The sequence below is a fragment of the Poecilia mexicana genome, unplaced genomic scaffold, assembly GCF_051168715.1.
Source record: "Poecilia mexicana isolate PSO_F unplaced genomic scaffold, ASM5116871v1 scaffold_12, whole genome shotgun sequence".
NCBI lineage: Eukaryota > Metazoa > Chordata > Actinopteri > Cyprinodontiformes > Poeciliidae > Poecilia > Poecilia mexicana.
Genome location: NW_028263381.1, coordinates 10,102,925 through 10,126,302, shown reverse-complemented (window position 1 = coordinate 10,126,302; position 23,378 = coordinate 10,102,925). Strand labels below are relative to the sequence as shown.

At 40.2% G+C, this 23,378-nt stretch overlaps 2 protein-coding genes across 2 annotated transcripts; both read right to left on the bottom strand.

Annotated features, from left to right (window-relative positions):
* Positions 1-1,159: 1,159 nt before the first annotated feature.
* alpk2 (alpha kinase 2) lies at positions 1,160-11,422 on the bottom strand. Its single transcript, XM_014988569.2, has 10 exons — positions 9,530-11,422; positions 6,231-7,596; positions 5,990-6,137; positions 4,406-4,533; positions 4,267-4,311; positions 3,856-4,154; positions 2,629-2,717; positions 2,322-2,539; positions 2,193-2,241; positions 1,160-2,116 (listed from the first exon to the last, which is right to left on the bottom strand). The coding sequence occupies exons 1-10, from the start codon at positions 11,153-11,155 to the stop codon at positions 1,909-1,911; spliced, it is 4,176 nt and encodes a 1,391-aa protein (XP_014844055.2). The 5' UTR covers positions 11,156-11,422; the 3' UTR covers positions 1,160-1,908.
* Positions 11,423-15,469: 4,047 nt separating this feature from the next.
* On the bottom strand, positions 15,470-21,910 carry oacyl (O-acyltransferase like). Its single transcript, XM_014988572.2, has 15 exons — positions 21,642-21,910; positions 20,913-21,046; positions 20,752-20,830; positions 20,518-20,653; positions 20,233-20,417; positions 19,959-20,171; positions 19,792-19,894; positions 19,611-19,712; positions 18,581-18,746; positions 18,424-18,503; positions 18,230-18,340; positions 18,010-18,133; positions 17,653-17,839; positions 17,281-17,423; positions 15,470-17,178 (listed from the first exon to the last, which is right to left on the bottom strand). The coding sequence occupies exons 1-15, from the start codon at positions 21,796-21,798 to the stop codon at positions 17,074-17,076; spliced, it is 2,025 nt and encodes a 674-aa protein (XP_014844058.2). The 5' UTR covers positions 21,799-21,910; the 3' UTR covers positions 15,470-17,073.
* Positions 21,911-23,378: the final 1,468 nt, after the last annotated feature.

Genomic DNA, 23,378 nt, shown 5'->3' with positions numbered 1-23,378 from the left:
TAAGTTAACACCATGTGTTAAACTTACATATTTATTTGGATGTTCTTTAAAAAAATAAATAAATAACAGGAGAATATCACAAAATATGAAAGTTTGTCAAATCTGTTTGGCTGTTGTATTGAGTGAATTTCCGTGCCTATGTGCCATCTTTCTGGACCAGCTCTCATTTAAAGTTTATATTTTAGGAAACCTTCTCCTCTTCTCTGATCAGCCACATTCTCTACTCCTGCGCACATTCACAACCTCACACAGCTGCGGTCATCCCCACAATCAGTAACAGAAGACACTCGGTTGGACTTTGGACACTTTGGATAAGCCTGCTAAAAGTAGAAACGTGTTTCCTGTGTCGCTCTCTGTGTGTTTTTTTTTTAACCCCAGTTTCTTAAAATTAGGACTGATACACTTTCCAGAAAAAGTTTATGTTCTCTGGATACCGTTCTGCTTCTACTCATTCACTCCACAAACTAAACTCCAAATTTTCCTTTTGTTCTTCCAGGTCGTCCATTCCCCCTCCCCATCCCCCTTAGCCCTCTCTCCCCTCCGACAATCTCCATCTGCGCACCTGCAGCAAAGTTTGTCCTCCAGAGCTGTGGAGTGTGACAATGGTGTTTGTTTCCTCTCTATCAAACGCCATTATCACACTAAATAGCTACAGTGCGGAAAGGACCTCAGTGGACTCGCTTTCAAGTCGGGGTTTGTGCAGTTGATTTATTTTGTCCCAAATGTTTTGCGCTCTTCAGCTTCTGTACTTTCCATTCTTAATGTGTGGCCGTGTGTCAGAGGTGGTGACAGCTCGGGACATGTTGCACCGCCGCAGGGACGGAAATAGACATAAAATGGGTTGAAACATGATACCCTTGAAGTGACCCTAGTTCATTTCTATTTATGTATTTATTTTTATGTCATTATTTTTTTTATTTATTTTTTTGCATGTGAAGCCACAGTTTGACGATTTCTGTTCTTGATTAATTCAAACATTTTTGACATGTAAGCAGTACTTGTATTAGTTTTACTTGTTCTGTTTAGCATCTTGTGATTTTGGATAAAATAATAAAGTGGATGCTCCAAGCTGATCCTGAGAAAAAATGTCAACGGATGGCAAACAGATTGGTTTTCCAGTGGAATAATTGATAGCACACATCACTTTAAACAAGAAAAATGTTTTAAAATTGTTTACTATGAGCTATTATTTACATTACAAAAATACGTGTACACTTTTTATATCCATTATGAACTGTAAAAATACTCAACAGTGATTTTACATCATCATATATCAGCTTTTGTATCCCATGCACTAATCATCTCCTTAAAACCAAACTGAATATTTTAAATTGCCCTTCCATGGATCAATTGCTAAAATAATGTAAACACACATAAGTCTTATTAAATCTATATATCCCATGAGCTTTAATATATACACAAAGGAAAAGTCCCAAGCTTTTCGTCCAAGTAAATCAATTTCAGCTTTACCACCAGACAATCCAAAGAAATTCAAAGCAACCACCCATACTGTCTAGTAACATACAGTTTTTTTTTCTCCAAATTATTCAAAGTTTGAGATCATGATTAAAAAAATAGAATAAACAATTTATGAAGAAAATGATCCAACCAAGCACTCTAAGACATGACAGTTTATAGCTGGTTAAGTATTATCTAAATATGTCAGGTTTTCACAGACTTGAGCAATAAAAACTCTAGGCTACAGGTAGAAATTGTCACAGAAATAAATACAACTGTTCAGATCAGACAACAGGCTCTGGCTGCACAAGAGTCTCTTATTTCAGAGTGAAACATCTCCTTAGTGCTTCGGCATCCTGCAACGACCAGCAAACTGATTTCTGTGCCGGAGGCTCTGAAGTACAAAGTCCAAGCGGGGTCAGAGACTGTTTGCTCAACGTTCTCCTGATGCTATGACTTGTTCTTCACTGTTGGCCCAAATGTCTTCTTTTTAGGGATGGCAGGAGGTGGGGGTTTGGGTTTTGGAGCAGCCGAGACCTTTTTGGGCTTAGGCTGGAGAGATTTGAGTCCCAGGATCTCACAGTACTTGTTGCACTGATGCAGAGCTTTAAACTGGTCAATAAAGGAGGTGGCACAATTTCCTTTGAATCCCTTATACCTGTAAAGAGATATCTTGTTGAGTCACTGGCATAGACTATTTTTAATGCTTATTTTAAGGGAAGGGAAAAACTCACCCTTTCTTGCAAGTTGCTATCCCCACATCAGTAAGCTTCATGCCCACTCCTGAGAATAAATCAGATGGATGTCAGCACTCACACATTGTGATTTATTGCACAGTTCGCCGCAGTACTTGCTCCCCTAACCTTGCATGTCAGTAACCAGCAGATTGCCCTCCGTGCTATGGTAGACCCAGTGTTGGAAAGCGCAGCACTTCTGCCCCGCCTCCGAGTCCCGTCTCATCACGTTGATCTCTTTGCCGTCCTTCACAGAGTACTTGACAAAGTCTCCGATGAGCTCCTCTTCCAGCGTTGCGTAGGGGATGTCATTGGATGGACGGTGGACAAGGTAGATGGGAATGATCCTGGTGGAGGAAATTCAGCAGGGCAACGTCAGTCTGTACAGATAACGGATGCCGTGGAGAAGATACAGACCGGCGAGCACGTCACTCACTCTGGGACGTCTCCGAAGGTTTCGACAGACTGAGCTGCTGACGTGTAGGCCTTAATGTACTCCCTTGCTGTGTTCTGGACCTGACACTCCTGCAGAACAAGCAACGCTTTCTGTAACATCTCCACAGACAAAGGGCAGTCAAACGTTTACAGAAAATATTACTTTTTGCCAAAAAGAAAAAGTAAAAAAACATAAATAAATCAAGCAAATATAAAATATATGAGTATAAAAATAAACATTGATAGCAGAAAATACAAGTCAGAATAACAAAGATCTAATTTAATCAAGTTATTCATATTAAAAAAAACATCTGCAAAATAAAATTAAAATGTTTTCTTGTTCAAGTTTTTTCAGAAAATTATTTTAGATTTAATTTAGCTACCAACCTTGCACACTCTTTTTTTAAATTTTATTTCAATTAAAATAGTTGTTTATTTCCATGTATTTTAAAATGTTGGTAATAATTTATTTTTACATAACTGGATATTTATTTGCTCATTTTAACAACTTTTCTAGTTCCAGTTTTAAGATTTTTCTTCATTTTGCTGAAAAGTTTATCATTGTCCAAGATGCTGCAATAAAATAAGCCAAATTTTATTTTGACTCATGTTGCATCTGCACGTGCATTTGAGATTTTCAAATTCTAGTGATTTTAATCTCATGCTACATTCAAATACAGATTGGTATGTGGGAGGGAGCTGAACTTGAACCCCTATAAAGATCTCATAATTTAGAGACGTGTGTTGTTGTAACCGTAAACACTATTGTCACACCATTTTTTTGTCACACCATTTGTTACACAGGGAGGCATGGCAACCTGAGAAAACTCAACTGTGACATGCAAAGTAGGAAGCATCGTGTTGTTTGAGGTTCTTTGCTGCAGTAGAGACTGATACACTTTACAAACCAGATGATCATGAATAAAGAACTTGATGTAAAAATATTGAAGCAATATCTCAAGACATCGTCCAGAAAGTAAATAAATAAAAAAAAAAAAAAGAAAGGGGGGGTGGGGGGTCTTCTAAATGGAAAATGACTTAAATAATGCAGCCAAATCATTTACAGACTGGCTCAAAAACAACAAAAATGAGAAAGGAAAATGTTTTGAATTTAGGAATATGAGTCCTGTAAAAGTTTATAACTACATAAAATTACCTGCTTCTATTCCTGCATTAATGTCACAATGATGCATTTTCCATTTCCAATAAAACCAGTGTTTTTCTTTACCTCTACAGCCAAATGGAAATTCTTCTGAAGCAGGTCGTCGTTGTTGTTGGTCCCGTAGCTGATAGCGTTGTGCACCTTGAGCACGCAGGAGTGTCCCGGTACTAGCAGGGGAATCTGACCCGCCTTCAGCTTCGTCCGGAAGGCCCGCCGATGCATGCCCTCGCCAAAGTGAACTTTTTCTGTGAGTATGCTGATGGGGTGGTTCTCTCCAAAGTACTGATCCGACAGGAAATCATCTTTGAACAAGAGCCTCGAACAGTGGGCATCCTCCTCTTCACTGCACAACTCTTCAGGCATAGCTGAGAGAGAAATATACATACTTTGTATTTTTTTCCCCTTTCTTTTCGTTCTTTATTTATTACAAAAAAAATGTAACTGAATTATTCAAAGTAGCCTTTAATCGGTACTCACTTGAAATGATCTTTGGGGATGCAGGTATCACAATCTCACTTAAAACTAAAACACAGCGAGAACAGAAAAAGATTAACTTAATGTGCTTATTTTTCTTGGATCACGCATTTTTTGATTACGGTCGTTTTGTTTTTTGTACCTTCATATGTGAGCACGTAGTCTAGGTAGACAGATCCATGGGAGCAGCTGAACTGACACTCGTACTTGCCCAGATCTTTGTGGGAAGCGTTGGCGATGATCACTGACACTCTGCTCTCGTCTCCTGCACTTCAGAGACACACGTTTATTATTACTTAAGCAATTTAGTAATGGGAAATAAAACATGGTAAGCTATCATTTACGTGGCAAAAGACCTAGTAGTGTCTGAAAGTAAGAAGCAACAATCTTTCATGCTTTTGTGGCGTGGATAAGATCAAGATTCGAAGGTTTTTGGGTTTTATGAAAAAAATAAAAGACTTCTAAAGGTCACTGTGTTTCGATTTCAATGCCAGCTGATAACATCGTATTCAGATGTTTTTTTTTTTCTTATTTCCTCCCAGTAGCCTTTTCTGCTATCCTGTGAGCATGCTAATCCTTGCATAGAGATCAGTTACTGTTCCTGAACCTGAGCCATTTGCACCACTGCACCAAAATGGTCAAGGAACATTTAAAGGAAATGTAACTCTATGCACTGGAATGGGGAGTGGCAAAGAAGCCGTAATAGATACAGTGCAGTGCAAAAATATTTATTACCATTTGAACTTATTTTTTTAATACATTTTGTCCCATTACAACCACAAACGCTGACATGTTTTATTGGGACTCTGAGTGACAGATCAGAACAAAGTAGCACATAATTGTACAGTGGAATGACACATAGTTCATAGTTGAATCTGAACCAAAAGGTGTGCTAATTGCATCCACTTTACTCTGAGGGCCCCAAATAAGATCCAGAGTGCCTTCAGAAGTCACCTAATTGGTAAAGAGAGTCTGTCTGAGAGTAATTTAATATCAAATGAAGATACAGTTGCTCTGTGAAGGCCTCAGGAGTTTGTAAGAGAATATTATTGAAGAAACATCATCACGAAAACCAAGAAAGACCGCAGACAGGGTAACCAGGGATAAAGTTGTAGGGAAATTTAAAGCAGACTTAGGTTGTAAAACATCATTCCAAGTTTTGAACATCTTGTAGAGTGATGTTTAATCATCTTGGGTGTAAAATAATCCAGCACAAATCCAGCAGTGTAAAGGTAATTGGCCATCTTAAAATGGCAGGCTTGGGAAGTAGTCTACGGTAACTCTAGAGGAAATACCAGTCCCAGCTTGCAGAAAAGTCATTCATAAGACACAGGGTGCTATAGTGAAACACAGTGTTGGTAAAATCATGCTATGGGATTGGTTTTGTTTAGCAGTGACAGGGAAGCTGGTCTAAGTATATGTGAAGATGGATGAAGCTAAATGCAGAACAACACTGAAAGGAAACCTTGTTAGAGGCTGAAAAAAGTTGAGTCAACGGTGCAGGTTGACCTTCCAGCAGGTCAACAACCTCTAAACATACAGCCACAGCTATGACTTATGTACTGTCGTCAGTTTGAATGGTCCGGAGACCTGAATCCAAAGAGACGCTCTGACAAAACCTTTAAGGCACCGAGACTGACTGATTTGTGTTAAATTGTGTTCTGGGAAAAAAAAAAAGAAGCTCCGGTTCGGTAATTTAGCCATGTAAAGCAATGACAGTAAATACCTTCTGTTAATCTGAGCCAGCGGTGCGCCGTCTCTGCTCCAGGTCACGGTGTAGTCTGAGTGCACTCCAGCAAACTGACACCAAAGACACATACTCTGAGGGTCTCCGCTCACCGACTCTACCTGGATGGGCTCTACCACTTTCGGATCTGCACACATCAGAACAACATGAGGACGAAATAGAAGAGCCTGTCCCAGAAATACACAGCTTCTGTTTCGCTGTACTTGATGAGGGCCCTCACCTTCCTTTGGAGGGATCTTCTGTTTGACCCCCTCGCCATGTGCTTTCTTCTGAACAGCTGTGATTTCTGCCTGCGTCTCTTCCCCTTTTGCTTTTAACAAAGTATCAGTCTTTGACAGTTTGGACTCCAAAACACTGAGAATCTTGCCAAACTTATCCCCTGACACGCGTCTCTTTTTAATAACATCGTCATTCGTGAGCTCTTGAAGATCAGAGAGATGGGGAGCTTTCTGAGGCGCCTTATCTTCTGGCTGCTGGGTTTTTGCTTCAACAACAACCGACTGATTTTCATCCCGCTGAACTTTCCCAGCTTTAATCCCCTCGAACATGTCCACCTTTCCTTTTGCAGATTTTGGTTTTGCTCCATGCTCCGCATCAACTGATGCCTCTGTTTCATGCTTAGCCGATGTTTTATGACCGTGTTTCTTTTTCTTCTTGCCATGTGGCTTGCCCGTGCCCTTCTCAGTTCCCACACTGGTCTCCATTACAAGTTTATCTTCCTTGGCTTCGAGCCCAGCTTCGATGTTCTCAATAACATGATTTTCCCCAGTTGCTAGGTGGCTTTCTTGCTGCTTGGAAACGTGCTGCGATGTACTCTCTGGTTTTTTGGCAGCCTGTGTTCCATGATGATGACCAGATGATTTGTCCTTTTTGGAGCGCGTTTTGCTGTCTGAGGGGTTCTTTGAGGTTTTATGAGGCATTTTGAGCTGAGTTTGCTCAGATTCAGCAGCTGTGAAGACGGGTTCTGAGATCCAGGGGATAAATGGATCATTTAAGTTTAAAGTGATGCATGCAACATGATCCTTCTCTGATATGAACAGACAATCTCCGGGAAAAACAGTGAACCTCTCTAGATCTGTGCTGAAATCCCTGATCTCGTCGGGCGCAGAAAGGAAAGGCCACACGGTGTCTTCAACTTGCAGATCCTGTAGTTCATCGGGAGAGAATTTCTCATCAGTGTTTGTTGTATTCTGCTTTGTATGAATTAGCTCCTCGTGACTTTCCAGAAATTGTTTGTCAGTAGTTCCACCCAGGGTCGGAAAGGGTGTGCAGTCTCGCACATGACCACAACGGATGCTGTCACTCAGGTAGGTTTCTGTGCAACTTTGACTTCCTTCCAAGCTGCTGCTTGTCCGACAGTCGAGGGCAGAGTTACCACTGAGGGGAGCTAAGCACATAATAAGCTCAGGACTACCTGACTCCACCTGGCTTCCTCCAACTGGGTCTAGAAAAGTGTTAAACGAGACATTTGTGGGTATGTCTGCCTCTGGTTTGTGTGCAGAGAAGATACTGAGATCTGTTCGACTCTTGTCTCCTGTAATCTGCTCCTCAGTCACAGACCCCTTGCACAGAACATCTCCAAAAACCTGATGATAAAATAGACAAGAAGAAGGACAAGAAAAATCATCTCAGTTTAAAAAATAATTTCAACAAATCAATGCATTGCCATTTATTTTTCCGTACACTGCCTCGCAAAATTATTCAAATCGAATGAAATATTTTGTCATGTTACAAACTTCTTATTGCTGTCTTTATTTTATAAAGGTCTTTTAGTAATAGTAATAATTTTGATAAAAATATGAAGACATGAAAAATCATGCATGCTTTTCAAAAATAAAAAATTCTGACAAGCATAAATATTTATCCCTCTTCACTCCAGTGCGTCCAATTCACAGGCCACACAAGTAGAGCATTAAATCAGAATGGCAGCCAAGAAGCAGATGATAACTCTGGAGGAGCTGCGGAGATCTAAAGCTCAGCTGAGTGAATCATTTTATAAAATTAGTTTTGGTTGTAGAGTTCACAATCTTGCTTTTTTGTTTTTTTCCAGATCTGTAACCATCCATGTATCGTCAGACATTTTATAGCCTATTTGAAAAAAACCCACAATACATAGCAGAAGACTAATGCTGATTATAACCCTCAATATACTAGTGAACTGAGGTCATGATAACATTTTGCAGTGGGATGTTTTTCTTTAGATTGATGGTTAGCACGGAGTAAATCTGGAAGAAAATCTGTTAGAGGCTGGAAAAGACTTGATACGAAGGGAGAGGTTCATTTTTCAACAGGACAACAACTCTAAATATACAATCACAGCTACAGTGGAATGGTTCAGACTATGTGTTAGAATGGTCCAGTCCAAGTCTGGACCTAAATCCAATTGAGGATTCCAGACAAGACTTGGCTCAAAGACAGCTGGACACAAATTCACCCACACCTTTTCAGACATTTGTTTGTAAAACATTTTGAAAAAAAAAAAAAAAATGTATAACTTCATTTTTGTAATTTTGCAATTCTTTGTGTTGGTTTGCACATAAAATACCAGAAGAATACAATAAAGTTGCGGAAAAAAACACATTACAAAGTTCAAGGGGTATCAATACTTTGCATGCAGCTATGTCTATCACATGTAAATGAAAACAAAACACAGCGACGGCTTCTTAAGTTGCCTGTTTCCAGAATGAGTTTCCTGGTAAACACCTTCCAACAGAGCCACAAAGTGAAACTTTACTAAACCTTGTTTCTTCCAAGTGCCGCCCGATGTTCAACTCATGCCCTCTGCTGCACAGCCGTCTCCTAGACTTGCTGGTTTGCTCCGAGTGGATGAAAACCAGCCTTCTCCTCCCGAGGACCTCTGAGCCTCCTGATCTTGTGTTTTTTGACTGAGACGTGGTTCGAACGAGTGCGTTTAAGGGTGTAAGGGACAGCTGGAACTGGGCAGAGTCGTGTTTCAGTCCTCAGCTGTGCTCTCCTCTCACCCCTCTACCCTGACACACCGCAGATGTGGGCTATTATCAATGAACTGTCAGCTATTATTAGATGCCATTTCTATCCGTCTGAGGTCTTCTTCTCAGGCTCCCCTGATCCTGCAGCGCTCCTCGACTGCTGGGTTTTTGAGATAGAAGCCAAAAGAGTTAATCCAAACAATGCAGGATAAAAGTTCAAATCCCAGGTGGCTTCAGCCTCGTGTGTGGCGGGTGAATACATGACTGGCTGGCTCAAGGTATGGCAGCAATCACAAGGACATGGGCAGGAATGTCTCTTAACATTCTTGCTTTGTTTCCAAAATGTGCGACTAGTTTGTTCATTGGCCAGCAATGTAAAGCCATTTGCTGTTTGCTCTGGTGTAAAGGTTGAATCTTTCCAGCATCTCCAACACATTTTCACACAGGTCAGCAATGCTCTGAATGCATGAAAGTGTGACCAACAGACACAGATCAACCCTTACAGCTTTTCTTACCAAACCGAGCACAAGTCTGTCTCATGTAATGCCACAAATTTAAAAATATATCTTACCTCCTTGAGCGCCAGGTCTCTATGAGTGTTCAAATCCACATCTTCTGTTATTTTCAGCTCGATTGGACGGTTTTCTTCACTAGAAAATAAATCTTGTTCGAAGATCTTGGAACATCTGTCAAGCCGAGGGAGGTCCAAACAACCCAAAGACACAGTTCCAGCATTGAGCGTGACTTCAATCATTCCAACATCTGAATCTGCTCCAACAGAGAACAATCCAGCCGGTGTGTTTTGCAGAGCGGAGCACGAGGAGGATTCTGCCTGGCTGCTCAGGAGCTCCTCTGCCTCTAGTTCTCCTCCACATGTACGCAGAGGTTCAACGCTCTGGGAGGCTCCTCTGTCACGAAGTTCAGGTCTTGAAGCGTCAAGGCACAAAGAAAGACAGCTTTGTTCAGAAGGGATGAGACTCTCTGGGATATCTGGGGTCTTTAGTGGCTGATCTTGCACACCCATAGCTTGCTGCCTTTCCTCCACCTCTGTCGGCCGTAAATCGTCTCGCAGAGTCTCCGGCTCTAAGTGAGTGGTCACCTCCTGCAGCGCTTGTGTCAAAGCGTCGATCTCAGCCCCTATTTCTGCAAAGGCGGCCGTGATTTCTTCTGGCGGATCCTCAATGACCCCAGTCCAGTCTGAGAGCGCACTGGCCCAGCTGTCTACTGACGACCACCTCTCCACTGGTGACCAGCCAACCCTCCTGTTGTCACCAGGACTGTAATCTGACCCTCGTAAGGAGTCGCTTAGCGCTTGATGATTCACAACCTCCTTGTCTTCTGCATCCTCACCTGTCAGATACTGGCACGCGTCCATCCAGAGCTCGGCGGGGCTGACGCTGTGCTGCCTTTGCAGGGTCAAAGCCGTGACCTCTGCTTTCACAAATCTCACATCACTTTCCGACACCCAGTCCACCTCCCAGGCATCCACAGCAGGTGCTTGTAACTCACCACACTGGCTCGCCTCTGACATGTTGTTCTCTGAGACTTGTTCCTCTGTAAAGCCACTTTGACACTGTGTCTTAATGCCTTCTAAATAACACATTGGGACATGAGCATCGCTGTCTTGGTCTGCCTTTCCGACGCCCGACTGCAATGTTGACTGGTATTCGGGATGCGTGGTCCTATGAGGATTTGTTGTGTTGGTAAGGATGAAATCCCGCATGTCGCTTTCAAAAATATAAAGATCTGACAGAGGTGCTGGAACCTCAACACTGTCTAAATTCTTGGATTCAGTCGGACTAAGTTTGTTCTTCAGGCAGCACATGGGAGATGTTTCTGGTTCTACACACAGCTCTGTTGTACTGGACAGGGCTGGAATAGAGTCACTACAGGGATCAGGCAAAGGAGGTACCGCTTCACTTTCTGGTTCCAATGGATCCATACAACAAGGTCCAATGAAGGCAGACTTTTGTGAAGACTCCAAGCAAAGAGACATGCTGCAAGATGAATAGCTTAAACTATCACTGTCAGGTAGTTTCTTATCGGTGGAAATGTTTATTGTGTCATTTTCATCTGGGATGGACAGCACAGGTAGAGTCTCTGTGTCTGGTTCATGCACCTGTGCTCCAGTTTGATTGTCTGTGAATGGTTCTGCGGACCACTCAGGGTCATTTGTGGAAAGTTGCGAGGGGTCCATCAGGACTTGAGGATATTCACTGGCCCAAGCAGTCAAACTGGAACTCCACAATTTCTAGGACCAGGCTCTGTGTCCAGGGATGAATTACTGATGTCTCTTTCTGTTGGGGCTATTCCCTCTTTTGATTCTGGGATTCAGTGCCTGAAAAGAAACAAATTCAATCATCATTAGAACTCGTTGGCCATCTGTGAATAATAAACCACTTGAAAATGTCTTAAAAATAGACTGGGGTTAGGCTCCCTTTATTTTTCCTTCTTTTTTTTTAAGAAAAAAAAAGGCATTGCATTTATTCACATTTTAACTAAAATTATGAGACATTTGAATGAAATGGAAAAAAAAATACAAGTGGTGGTGGTGGTGGGTGTGGTTGGGCTTCATCACAGCTGTCACTGGGTGAGAGGCTGTGTAAACCCTGTGCAGCAGCACACAAGCAGAGGAGGGTGTGGGGTTCGGGCAAGGGGGGCTGCTTGTGCCCCACCATCTGCAGCTTTAGAGATGATAGGCTGTGATGATAGGTTTGAAATAAATGCCATGATTTTATTTCTGTAGGGAGAGCTAACCTGGTCAGAGTTGTTGGGAGATGAATTGAGATAGATACACAGGAAAGGTAAAAGAAAACTTGTGAGAGGCTTCTATCGGTACTGTGTGAAGATATCAAAACATGCAGACAGAGCAACAATAGTAAGGTTTAGCTGAAAGGCTGTTCATTTGTTAAAAGTCCAGTCAAAGTTCAGACCAAATCCAATTGAGAACCTGTTTTTTTTGTTTTTTTTTCACAGACTGAGTTTGATTCATCTGCAAAGAAGATAGAGCAGTTTCATTTCCCCTCAAACTATTTTTTTTTTAAATTATGCTAAGCTTTGTGTTGGTCTCTCACCAAAAAATCCTAATAAAACTTTATCAAGTTTGTGAAAATCCTAAAATTCATCTTAAATAGGTCAAATATTCCTCCTTACTGTCATACATCGTGATTACAAAACAGGAAAAACTGACGGCATTATAATTCCAGTTTAATTGAGGAGATGAAAACTGATGCTCAATAAAATGTTAATCATGCAGCAGCAGAGTGCTTGTTTCAGCCACAAAGAGTAAGTCATCTGACTTACTCTCTCCCTCTCTGGCATGCTGTCAGTGGTCCCACTGACTTGTTGCCAAACTAATTATGAAATGCACCCCCCCCAGCCCCCCCGCAGGCTTTTAACAGCACTGAAAACTCTTTCCCCTGTTTTCTTGATGGTCAATGTAAAAATGAACACAGACACAGAGTCCTTGAAGCTACAGGGGGTTTAAATGTCTTGTCAGTCTCTTCATCTTGCTTTTAAATTACATTTTATGAAGTGTGAAACTTTTTTTTTTTTAGCGGGTCACATGTGAAGTATCGGTGGGGTCAGTGGTTTCAAAACATTCACTCTGACATATAAGATGGAAGCTGGCGGCAGAGTAACTGGAAAAATACCAGCTCAACTTCGCTCCTGACCTGCATTTGTCACATTTCAGCCTCATAAAGGACACCTGACTGAGTGCTGCAGCTTCAGATGTTTATGCTGAGAAAAACACACCTCAACAGCTGAGTACAAACTGCAGATATGAAAGCATTTCAGACTGAAATTAGAAAACATTTGGCCATTCTAATATTCGCAAACTTGTCCAAAATGCAAGACGTATCTCAAAAAATCATTTACTACTTGTCATGCTGAGAGCAAAGAGGGATGAAAAACCTCCATGCTTAAGCATTTATATTTACCTAACAAGAATTTCTGTAGGATTATTATTTTTTTATTTAATTTAGATCAGACTGTCTGGTAGGGTTGATTTTTTTAAACTTCAGAAAGAGCTTGATATATGCTGGCAAATAATAAAAATTGTTCTTCTGTCTGATTCTGAACAGACCTCCCATTAAAGTGTGCGCTAGTTTCAGGATGAAAAGTGAAAACCCCAACAAACTGATGTTACAAACTTCGAACCGTGGTTAATTTTTTTTTTACAAATTACAAAACAGGAAAAACTGACGGCATTATAATTCCAGTTTAATTGAGGAGATTGTCATAAAGTGGTTGTTGATGGTGGTGAGGATTGACGCTGAGGTTATGGTGATGATGAGTTTAATGGAGAAAATGCTCACACAGTCCACAACAAGCGGCACGGCAGAGAACTAGCACACAGCTAAATACCGGTAGCTACTGAAAACGAGAGCCGACACTACCAGGACTATACAGTTCCACTGGCAAGAAAACCACGTAAGACAAACTTAGACAAGGACCCGACGAAGAACACAGACACAGGTGAGACTAAATACACACGGGATAATCAAGGGAATGAGACACGCCTGGGAGACAATCAACGAGGGGACAGGACAAAGACTCACAGGGAAACGGAATCACACAGAAAAACTCAAAACTAAACAGAAACATGGATCATGACAGAGATGAAAACTGATGCTCAATAAAATGTGAATCATGCAGCAGCAGAGTGCTTGTTTCAGCCACAAAGCCACAATCAAACGATGAGCCACCCCACAGCTGAAGCTGATAAAAAAAAACTATTATAATTAAAACTCTTGTCTCATCTGCTGAGGGGATTTCCAGCCAAACAAACAGTACGTACCCTTTTCATGGCCGTGCCGTAGAGGATATAGACCTATGATGTAGGACTTCAGCGAAGGCTCGGGCAGAGCCGGTGATCTCGGGGTGTGGGGTTATTTTTAGACGCTGTCCCCCGCAAGTACACAGTTAGTTACCTGATATTGTGAACATGTGCTGATCCCGAACATTTAAAATCTGATACGTGCACTTCCAGACAGCTTCAGGGATGGCCTACTTTGGCTGATGAATTTTCTGATCAATTATAAACAGAACCAGACTCAGTTATGGCTGCAGAGAGAGAGTGAGAGAGAGAGAGAGAGAGAACATGATTAAAGTTTTAAAAAATAAGGTAGTGGCTCATATAGAGCCTTGCATATACATTAATACTTCTTGAACTTATAGTTTGTCATGTTTCAGTAATAAATATTAGTAAAAAATGTGAAGTAGAAATAAAGTGGTTATTCATTTTCAAGTTTTCTTTTTCTTTTTTGCAAATAAAAGGAGGAATAGTGGGGTGTATCATTGTCTCTAAAAGTCAGTACTTCTTTCATTGCAATTGCAGCTGCAAGTGTTTTTGTCTATCATGCCCAGGTTTGCAGATATAGACTGTAATTTTCTGCTGCCCCTTCTGATTAGATAAAACAGTGATAAGATACAACTAGAGATATGTTCATGAGCCTTCAGTAAAATCTTCTGAATGATCATTTGGTCTTCACTAATAATCGATTGCTGATTGTTCCTTCATTATTTCAGTCCCTATTTCATTCTTATAATCAGAAGTAGTTTGTTTTATGTCCTTATATTTATGTCAGTTGAGTTTATTGTTCATATTTCTACTCAGGAAGTGCATGTTAATGAATGTGTCAGTTTGAATGACTTTGATTTGTACTTTGATTCAATTAGGAGCTCATTGTAATGTTCCCCGATCCTTAGGATGAGAACTATTATATCATTTATCCTTTATTAGAAAAGGTCAGACAATTAATAAGGTCCTTTAATAAATGGCCTGATTAATTTATTATTTATTATTATTTGTATAATTTAATATAGTACAGGATGAACCAGCTTTCTGTTGTGAAACGATACGTTTATTGAAACGTCTTGGTTCTGAGCAGGAGGAGAAGAAGGAGTGACACAAACTGCTAAAACTGTGTTGTGCCGTTGTGTAACGCTGATTTCCATACACCTGTTCTTGTTTTGCCCTGTAAATCTACCAGGCAACTATTGGCATATTATTAGACTAAATTTACTTGTGAGGTAGTTGTGACTTTTTATTGACTCATAAGGGTGACGAATGTGACCTTTTTTTTCCGAACAAAGGTCAAAAATAGAACGTTTGAATGGGAGCCTGGTATAATTTCATGCATCTTGAGCACGGTCGTTGCGCTTCTGGAGTTGATGTGTCCTCGTGGTCTCATGTCGTCATTAAATGGAAAGGATCGTCTTACCAAAGCAAGCTATATTTTCACACACACACTGGCTTCAGGCTGGCCTTTGCGCTGCTTTCCAACACCAGGCCTGGAATGAAGGAAACCATATTTTCTCTTGATGAAAATCAACTGATTGGAGAAGCAACTGAGAGAAGGAGCAATGGAGTTTAACAGTCAAAAGGCATTTGTTGAATTTTCTTTTATCACCTTTCTGGTTCCAATCATTACATATGACATCTTTAGACTCTGATCAGTGTTTTATTTCAGAACGCTTGGTTCGTCATGATGGAAAACGACAGATGGAAAAAAATCCAAGCAGCAGTAGTAGCCTCAGCTTTTCTTTGAGGTTGCTCACTGAGATTGTGTCAGCTCAATGCAATGCACAACAAAGCTCCTGCTCCACATCCACTGTAACTGAGAAGGCTGTAAACGTGGCTATGTGTTTGATGGCAACTAAAACTCTTTGTGATTCTCTCTTCAGTTGAGTCACTGTCTGGTAAATGGCCGTGAACTACTTATAGAAGAAATGCAGTGAAGTCATTTGCATTCTTGGACACTTGAGGGACGTAAAAGAAATGGCTGACATAAGAAGTGAGTCAGACAGAAAAAGCAACCAAATTAGTTAGGTGGTATCGAAAGTACGGCCATTATTTTAAAATAAATTCTATAAAACTGTAATAGGAAATCCTATGAGGTTTGGGGAGAAAAAAAAATTTAATCATTGCTGACTGATAAACACTTTTGTGAGTTTATGAGCTTTTACGAAACGAGTAAAAGTTCATGGAAAGACAATGAGAAAAAAAAAGAAACTAATTTCATCCAAGGATCTGAGAGAACTCTGACAGACAACCATTATTGTTAACATGGTATGCTAACAGCTCAGTTTACAGGCAGCGGTGACGATATTTCACAGTAACATGTCCTGGATGACACCATTGGGTGTTGACAACCTCAGCTAATCCACTTAATTTTTAACTCCTCTGGGATTTTTGGTAGGTGTTCAGATTTTATTTGAGCTTCTGAGATGTTAATCAGTGTCTCTCAATCTTATTGACACAATTACGCATCGCAGCAGCTGTCCCAACGTAAAAAAAACTAAGAGCAGAGATACTTTCAGCTGAGCAGCATCCAAAACCAGAGAGAATAAAAACAAACATCATGTTTCAACAAGAAAAGGAGGAATAAAATATTTTAGAAAAAAAACAACAATACAGAGCTACTCCAACTTAATCACATCTGAAGAGTTATAATTCTAGAAAAAAAAGACAAAAATAAATGCTGTAAAAAGTACAAAACAAAATTGAAAGAAAGGAAAAAAAAATCCACAAAACAGATTTGATGCAATATATTTATTTCTTTTACTCTGCTGAAAATCTTAAAAGTTTAATTTAATTTTTATTCGAATTACTCAGTATTGTGCAAACTGATATTAATTACTCATATCTCCACATATGTTAGAAAAACAGACATGCTTTCATGGAGTTTCCTTTTTTTCTCTCTCTATGGCTTTAATTGCTTTCTTTTTCTAAAAGAGTCTGTACCATGACAACCAGCACATCTAACGATACCTATAACATAAATGCAACTGAAGGATTTTCAGCGTATAACCTACTTTGAATGTTGAGGAACATTTAGTCAGTGAGGTTTTGTTTAGCTGCTGTGTAAATATAAGGATGACCACTTCTCTTAGACACTCTTCAAAATGTGAAAAACAAGAAAATGGAAAAACCAAAGAAAAAAGGCAGACATGTTTTGATCTCCGTGGGAAATTAAGCAACAATAAGAAAACATCTACTAATCTCAAATTGTCCGTAATGATTTTGCTACGGCAGCAATTTGCCAACTCTTTACAAGAGATACCGATATACATATGTTGAAGGGTGCTGTACTATACGAGGCAGATTCTCTAGATGCATTTGGGTTTCAGGAAGAGGTAGGGTTTCTCAACCAACACAGTGAGAGCACAGCCGACTGCCAGAGTTAGCAACAGATGGCCGAGGAACAGGTACATCTGTAGAGGACAGACACCCATTGGCGTAAAAATATGAAGAAAATAGAAAGAAAGATTTGTTAAAAAACCCCCCAAAAAACCCAATGAAGATTAAATTCTCACAAAGTTGATGTCTGTGTAGTGGATCGGCGTCTCTTGCATGCCATTGTAGAGGATGATGAAGATGGGATGGATCAGATAGCAGGCAAAGCTAATGTTGGAAAGTGGAACCCAGAAACCAAAGGACAAGAATGTCTTGATAAAACCTGGAGAAACAAATATACACTAAAACTGAGACGCTAATTCTTCCCGTCCTTTTACTACTGTTTACTTTATACAGCAATATCTAGAGTTCAAAGGTAAACATAACCTAATACCTGTGGTACAGTTTTTGGTAAAAGTAACCAAAGAACAAAGAAGAATGAAACATATGTGCTTTTTAAAATGAAATTAAGTTTTCTGCCAAATTGGAGATGTAATTGGATTTATTCAAACCTCCATAGCCCTCCTCACAGGCCAGTATGATCCAACTCACAGTCAGGGCCCAGACTGGTCTGTGCAACCCCTGATATAGAGCATGAGCCACAGATGGATAAGGTGGGGTTTCTTTCAGGAAGTAGGCCAGTCCGATCAGCAAAACCATCAGAGAAAAACAGCACAACCAACCAAGCGCTGCTTGCCACTGAATAAAAAATTAAGCACAAAAACGTAAAGACCGGTTTCAGTTCAAAGTTACACATCAGCTGATGTACAAAAGACAAATGAACAGGCAAAATATTCCATTCAGTTCTACTTTATTACAAAGTTAAGGGTTCTCAAATTCTCCAAGAATGGAAAATCCAAATAACTCACCCTTTCCTTTAATAGTTGATCTTTCTTTGTTGTCAGGTATATTCCTGCTACGATCCCTATTAGAAATGATCCATATCTTGTGTAGGGTTTCACATAGTAATGCAAAACATAGTTGTCAGATGTTCTGCAAAGACAAACTCTTCAACATAAATATGTGGACGCCAAAAGAAGAGGTAAATGTTATGTCATTTACTGAACCTCTTTCGGTTAGGAGGCTTACATTGTGGATGGCTGAAAGACTGGAAGGTGCAGACATGCAGTTATAGCAGCACTGGCCACAGTGGTGCTCACCAAAAGGCCTCCCACCACAACAGCAAACACACTCCTTTTACTGAAGCAGAAGAGACAGAATGGAAAAGGTTATTACTCTGGTTTACATGGTGCTTGGGATGATGTTAAAGGATGTGGACATACAGTCTGTAAATATAAACCAGCAGGGGGGTTGTGGAGTAACACTGGAAGTCCAGAGACAAGTACCATGTCCAGGGAATACACTGAGGAGAGATTTGGAGAGAGGCAAAAATGAGCTGAAATTCCTCCTGAAGACAAACGAAGAGCTGATGAAACTTACAATCTCGTGGACTGGCAGGAGATTGCTAACCAGCAGTAAGTTAGCCCACCAGTACGCCTTGCAGTCCGTCAACATTTCAACAAATGGGAACCAGTAGGGTCCCCACCGCACCAAAGAGATGACGCTGATGGTGAGACACACTGTGAACAGATGCAGAGGCTGAATCCTGGAGCGGGAAGACGAGGAGAGAAATGTAATCTTTCAGTCCTCAGATTTACTGTACAAAAACATTATACTTCGTTTCAACCATTACATTTGTTGACATTTTCTTACAACTCCAAATTTTCATAGATTTATTGGCATTTTATGTGATGGACCAACACAAATAAAATGTTTTGTTTTCACTTTACTGCGATTCCCCTAATTGAAATCCAAAACTATGAGTCCACCTGTGCAAACGTTTTATCTAAATATATGTCCAGCAGTTCTGTGGAAGCCTTTTATGGTTCTCGGATAAAATTAGTGAACACACAGCATCGTGAACACAAAGGAACAGAGCAGACAGGTTAGGGATGAAGCTAAGAAAAGTTCAGAGTATCAGGTAGTAAATCAATCAATATAATGAAAAAGATGCTTATAGAAGCACAGCTCAGGACTTTGCATGTACAGCCAGAGCTACAGGTGAATGGTGTACATCAAAGACTACATGTTACAACGGGAAAAATCAAAGTCCAGATTGAAGTCCAATTGTGGAAAAATTCTGTATAGACTCTCTCAACCAATCTAACTGAGCTTGAGGTATTTTGCAAAGCAGTTTGGGCAAAACTTTCAATCACTAAAGGTGGTAAAGACATACCCCAAAAGATCTGAAGTTCTAATTGCAAAGATACTAACGCCACACATTTCTCAGATTTTTAATCGCAAAACAAACAACAAACCAGGTTCCATTTCCCTTCAATGTCACAATTATGTTGCTCTTTGTGTTGGTCCCTCAAATAAAATCCCAATGATGAAATACTGAAAAATGCCTATGTGGTGTGAACTATTTTGGAAGGCACTGTAATATAGTCTTCCAGTTATGATATTATGCCTTTTAATCCTCTTGAAGAGATAGTTGGCAACCAGACCGAGACTTAAATTGTCTTCTGCCTCGTCGATTGAGCTCAGCAAAGACCTGGCACTGAGCAAACCCCTGAAAAGTAAAGTTATAAGAAGTTAGAAATCACTTTATGCGCCACGATAAGGTTAGCAGTATTTCAGTCAAGTCTCACCCCAGCAGTAAGAAAGTGTCAACGGCGAGAAAAACAGGCCCGCTGATGGTGAGCACATATACTGGGCTGCTTTCGACTGCTTTCCTCCATGTTTTGTAGTTATCTACAATGGGAGACACGACAATGTGAACACAATATTTTTAAAGACGTTGCAGACTGTTTCTTACCTAGGTTGTTAATAATTGGGAACTGTGCAGAATGGCCACATATAATCCACAGCAAGCTGAGGACGCGAATGCCGTTCAGAGAGGTGTAGTTTTCACATCGGGCAGAGGAGGCGGTGCTGAGGACTCCCTTGCTAGTTGTCTGCAAGGAGAATGCTTGAAAGCAGCTGGAAACACAGCGTTGAGAAAGACACTGTCCAGCAGGGCCGATTCTGCCTGTAAAAATAAACATGAGTACTTGTCTATTAGCAGGAGATCAAATGAAAATTCTCCTTACCATTTTCCTCTAATGTGCCCCCATTCATTTCATTGCTGGCCAAGCCATTGGTTTTCAGGCTGCCATAAACGTTTAAATGGGAAAACTCTGTTGTGGGATTGACCGTGCTGCTCTGCTCTGATCTTCTTAAGGCTGTGAACAGGGTGGCCACCAGAGGAATGGCTAACATTACACAGCACACACACCTGTGGAGGGAAAAAGATTTAGTTTAACTCGACCATAGGCATTGAAGAACAAGCATGCAGAGGGATGGGAGTGATATCAAGGGATGACTAATATACTGACATGCAGGCGATGTCTGATGCATCAAGAGCAACTGCGTCAGCCATACAGTGAGTCATGATTAGCTCCCGAGAAGACTGATTGGTCAGGATTGGAGGTAATGGACCAAGGAGGGACTTCTGGTTAAGCTGAAGTCTGTCTATTGGGAAAATAGGTACCATGTGAGGAAAATGTGAAAAATAATCCCAAAGCAGAGAAAGACAAATATGCAGAAAATCTGTCTTAATTAACACTCACCACACTGCACCAGCTGCTTCACATCGTCTTCCCCACATGAGTTAGGAACACAAATGCCCACAAAATACTGTGTTGCTCCCTGCAATAGCAGGAAAAAATATATACAGTTTTTCTCTATAACCTACCATCCATCCATCATTAAGATTTTTATTGGTATTCACCTGCTTCAGGAACACCTGGCAGTAGTGTGTAGAGAAGCTGGGGCCGATGGCAGAGCGACACTGCTGTGGCGAACCAGGCTGGTTCACGTTACCGTCTTTAACGCTGCTGCCCATCTTTCCAAAGGAGTCGTACACTTTTTTTTTTAAAAAAGGAGAGAAACATTGCCCCTTACTTTTTCCATAGGAATGACAAATCCTTTTGGGTGAGACATTCATCTGCTTTGATATGTAAGTAGGTCAACTTTTAGCCCAAGAGGGGGAAAAAAAAATCAATAAATTAGAACGTGTGCTTCAATGAGGCTCGTTTGCCAGATTATTTTTATGACAACAACCTCAAAGAAAACAAACATATTTTTCATTAAACCCACTTTTCTGTCTTAAAAGTAATGTTTTATAGCTTTGAGCAGAAAATCCTAATTAACAGAAATAAAGGCTAAACAGTACCCTAAAATACATTAAACATTTTTCTTTAAACTTTCAGTAATGTATTTATTTATTTACACTCACTAAGTATTAGAAAGAGTGAAATATTTATTGTATTCTTGCTTTAAAGTTTTTTTTAATTTTTTTTTTAATGACCATGTATACTACATTGCATTTGTAAAGATTCAATCCAAATATATGCCAGGTGATTTTCAAACAAAACCTGGGATCTGTTGATAAAATAACCTTTTGATGGCCCAGTCTGCCAAACCACAAGGAAAATATTCCACAGGTGTCAGCACTTACTGAGAGCAGCATATTCCTTTGGCTTGTCCTGGTTTAATTCCCAAAGGAATGTGTCGACGTCCTTCATGCATCTTTGCAATATACTGTAGTTGAGTGAGTTTCCAAGTACGACGCTGCTGCTCACTAACAGAAGAAACACATGCCAACCAAGGGCCATTTCAGTGCCGACTGCACCTCTTCCGTCCACAAGATGCTTAAATAACAGAAAGGGTCACCTCACCAAGCAGAGAGAAGCATGAAATTGATCTTCTTAAGGAGAAATGGAAAACGGCTTTGGAAACTGGTGCAGGGAGGATTTTCTGCATCAGGTGTGAACGGCATCTAGTTACTTGAAAAACAGAAAAATCAGAGCTGAATACGTCACTGCACAGCATGACAGTAATTCATGTGGAATCACAATCACGGTCTGCTTTCCTGAACAAGCACCAGGCAAATTTAATTTCATCAACCAACCAACCAAATTTGAATTTAAGTAGAGCACATTTTGAATTTGCTTTTAAACAAGAATCATGTACTTTAGAGCATCACTAGTACAAAGCAAACTTCGACATTGCTACAGCGATTGATGTGTAGTAACCTTCTGTATGTAATATATTTCTAGTAGTATTTTTTCTTACTTTTTACTTCCATAAGTAATATTATAACACTACTCTTCCTTGAGTACAATTTCTGACTGTTCTACTTACCTCACCTAAGAAAGAACAAACATGTTTAACCAAACATGGGGGGCCACTGTGGCTCTGTGACTAGAATAGTCGTCTTGTTATAGGAAAGTTGCAGGTTCGATTCCAGCTTCCTCCATGTTGAACGTGCCCCAAACTGCCTATTTATCTGCATAAAATAAGCTATCAGTATATAAATTTGTGAGCGTGAATGTGACTCTAGTGTAAAGTGCTATATAAGTTCATTTACCAAAACTTTATAAAACACAAACTTATCCCTGATAGAACTTCAGAGACACTAGAAAGATGCCTGCATTTATTTTAAAAAAGTACCTTAATGACAAGAAATATGCGGCACCCATGATAATATCAGTGCAAAGTGCCCACTAGGGGGAGACGTTGTCTCACCCACCAAGCAACCGAAAGAGAGCAAGAGCTTTATCTGGAAACAATGCGACACAGGCAGGAAGACAAGTTGTAACACAAACCTTCATTGCTCAGCAAAGCTTAACTGAATTTAATTAATTACAAATTTACAAATACTGAAAGAGAAATTATGTGTAGTGTTGTATGACAAAAGTCAGTCAAGAATAAAATGCATTCAAAAATGTGTTGACCAATGAAAATTTGAAAGTGACAGTGACGTAAAGGATTAACGGCACAGGAAAAGAACCCATTTCATTGCACTTTAAATTTGTACAACGGCATCAATACTTTTCAGCACCCTTAGTAAAAATTTTTAAAAAGTTTGCCTGCATGTATTTCTTTTTGTCTTAATATCACACTCCACAAATTTGAACAAGTCTGACCACGGAGGAGAAATTATTGTGGCCAAACGTGCAGCAAATGGCAAAACGCACTGTAAACAGGTGTCTATGGCAAGCCATTAGTATCAATAATAAGACATTTATTAACGCCTTGCTGTGAACTGTAAATCACATATTTTGTTTTTGTGCCACAGCGTTGTGAACAATAAATGGTAGTGCTCTTTACCAGATTTTAGGCCATTTTACCCAATAAGTACATTGCAAGGGCAGACACAACCAGAAAGATAAGTGATCTTTTGGAAATTACT

Coding starts and splice junctions, on each gene's coding strand:
- alpk2 (XM_014988569.2), bottom strand. CDS start 11,155: ATGGACCCCTCGCAACTTTCCACAAATGACCCTGAGTGGTCCGCAGAA. Junction 4,534..5,989: donor CTGGCTCAGATTAACAGAAG/GTATTTACTGTC, acceptor GTGTCTCTGAAG/TGCAGGAGACGAGAGCAGAG. Junction 4,155..4,266: donor ATCCCCAAAGATCATTTCAA/GTGAGTACCGAT, acceptor TTTCTCTCTCAG/CTATGCCTGAAGAGTTGTGC.
- oacyl (XM_014988572.2), bottom strand. CDS start 21,798: ATGGCCCTTGGTTGGCATGTGTTTCTTCTGTTAGTGAGCAGCAGCGTC. Junction 20,654..20,751: donor GAAGCAGCTGGTGCAGTGTG/GTGAGTGTTAAT, acceptor TTTTCCCAATAG/ACAGACTTCAGCTTAACCAG. Junction 20,418..20,517: donor GCATCAGACATCGCCTGCAT/GTCAGTATATTA, acceptor TTCCCTCCACAG/GTGTGTGTGCTGTGTAATGT.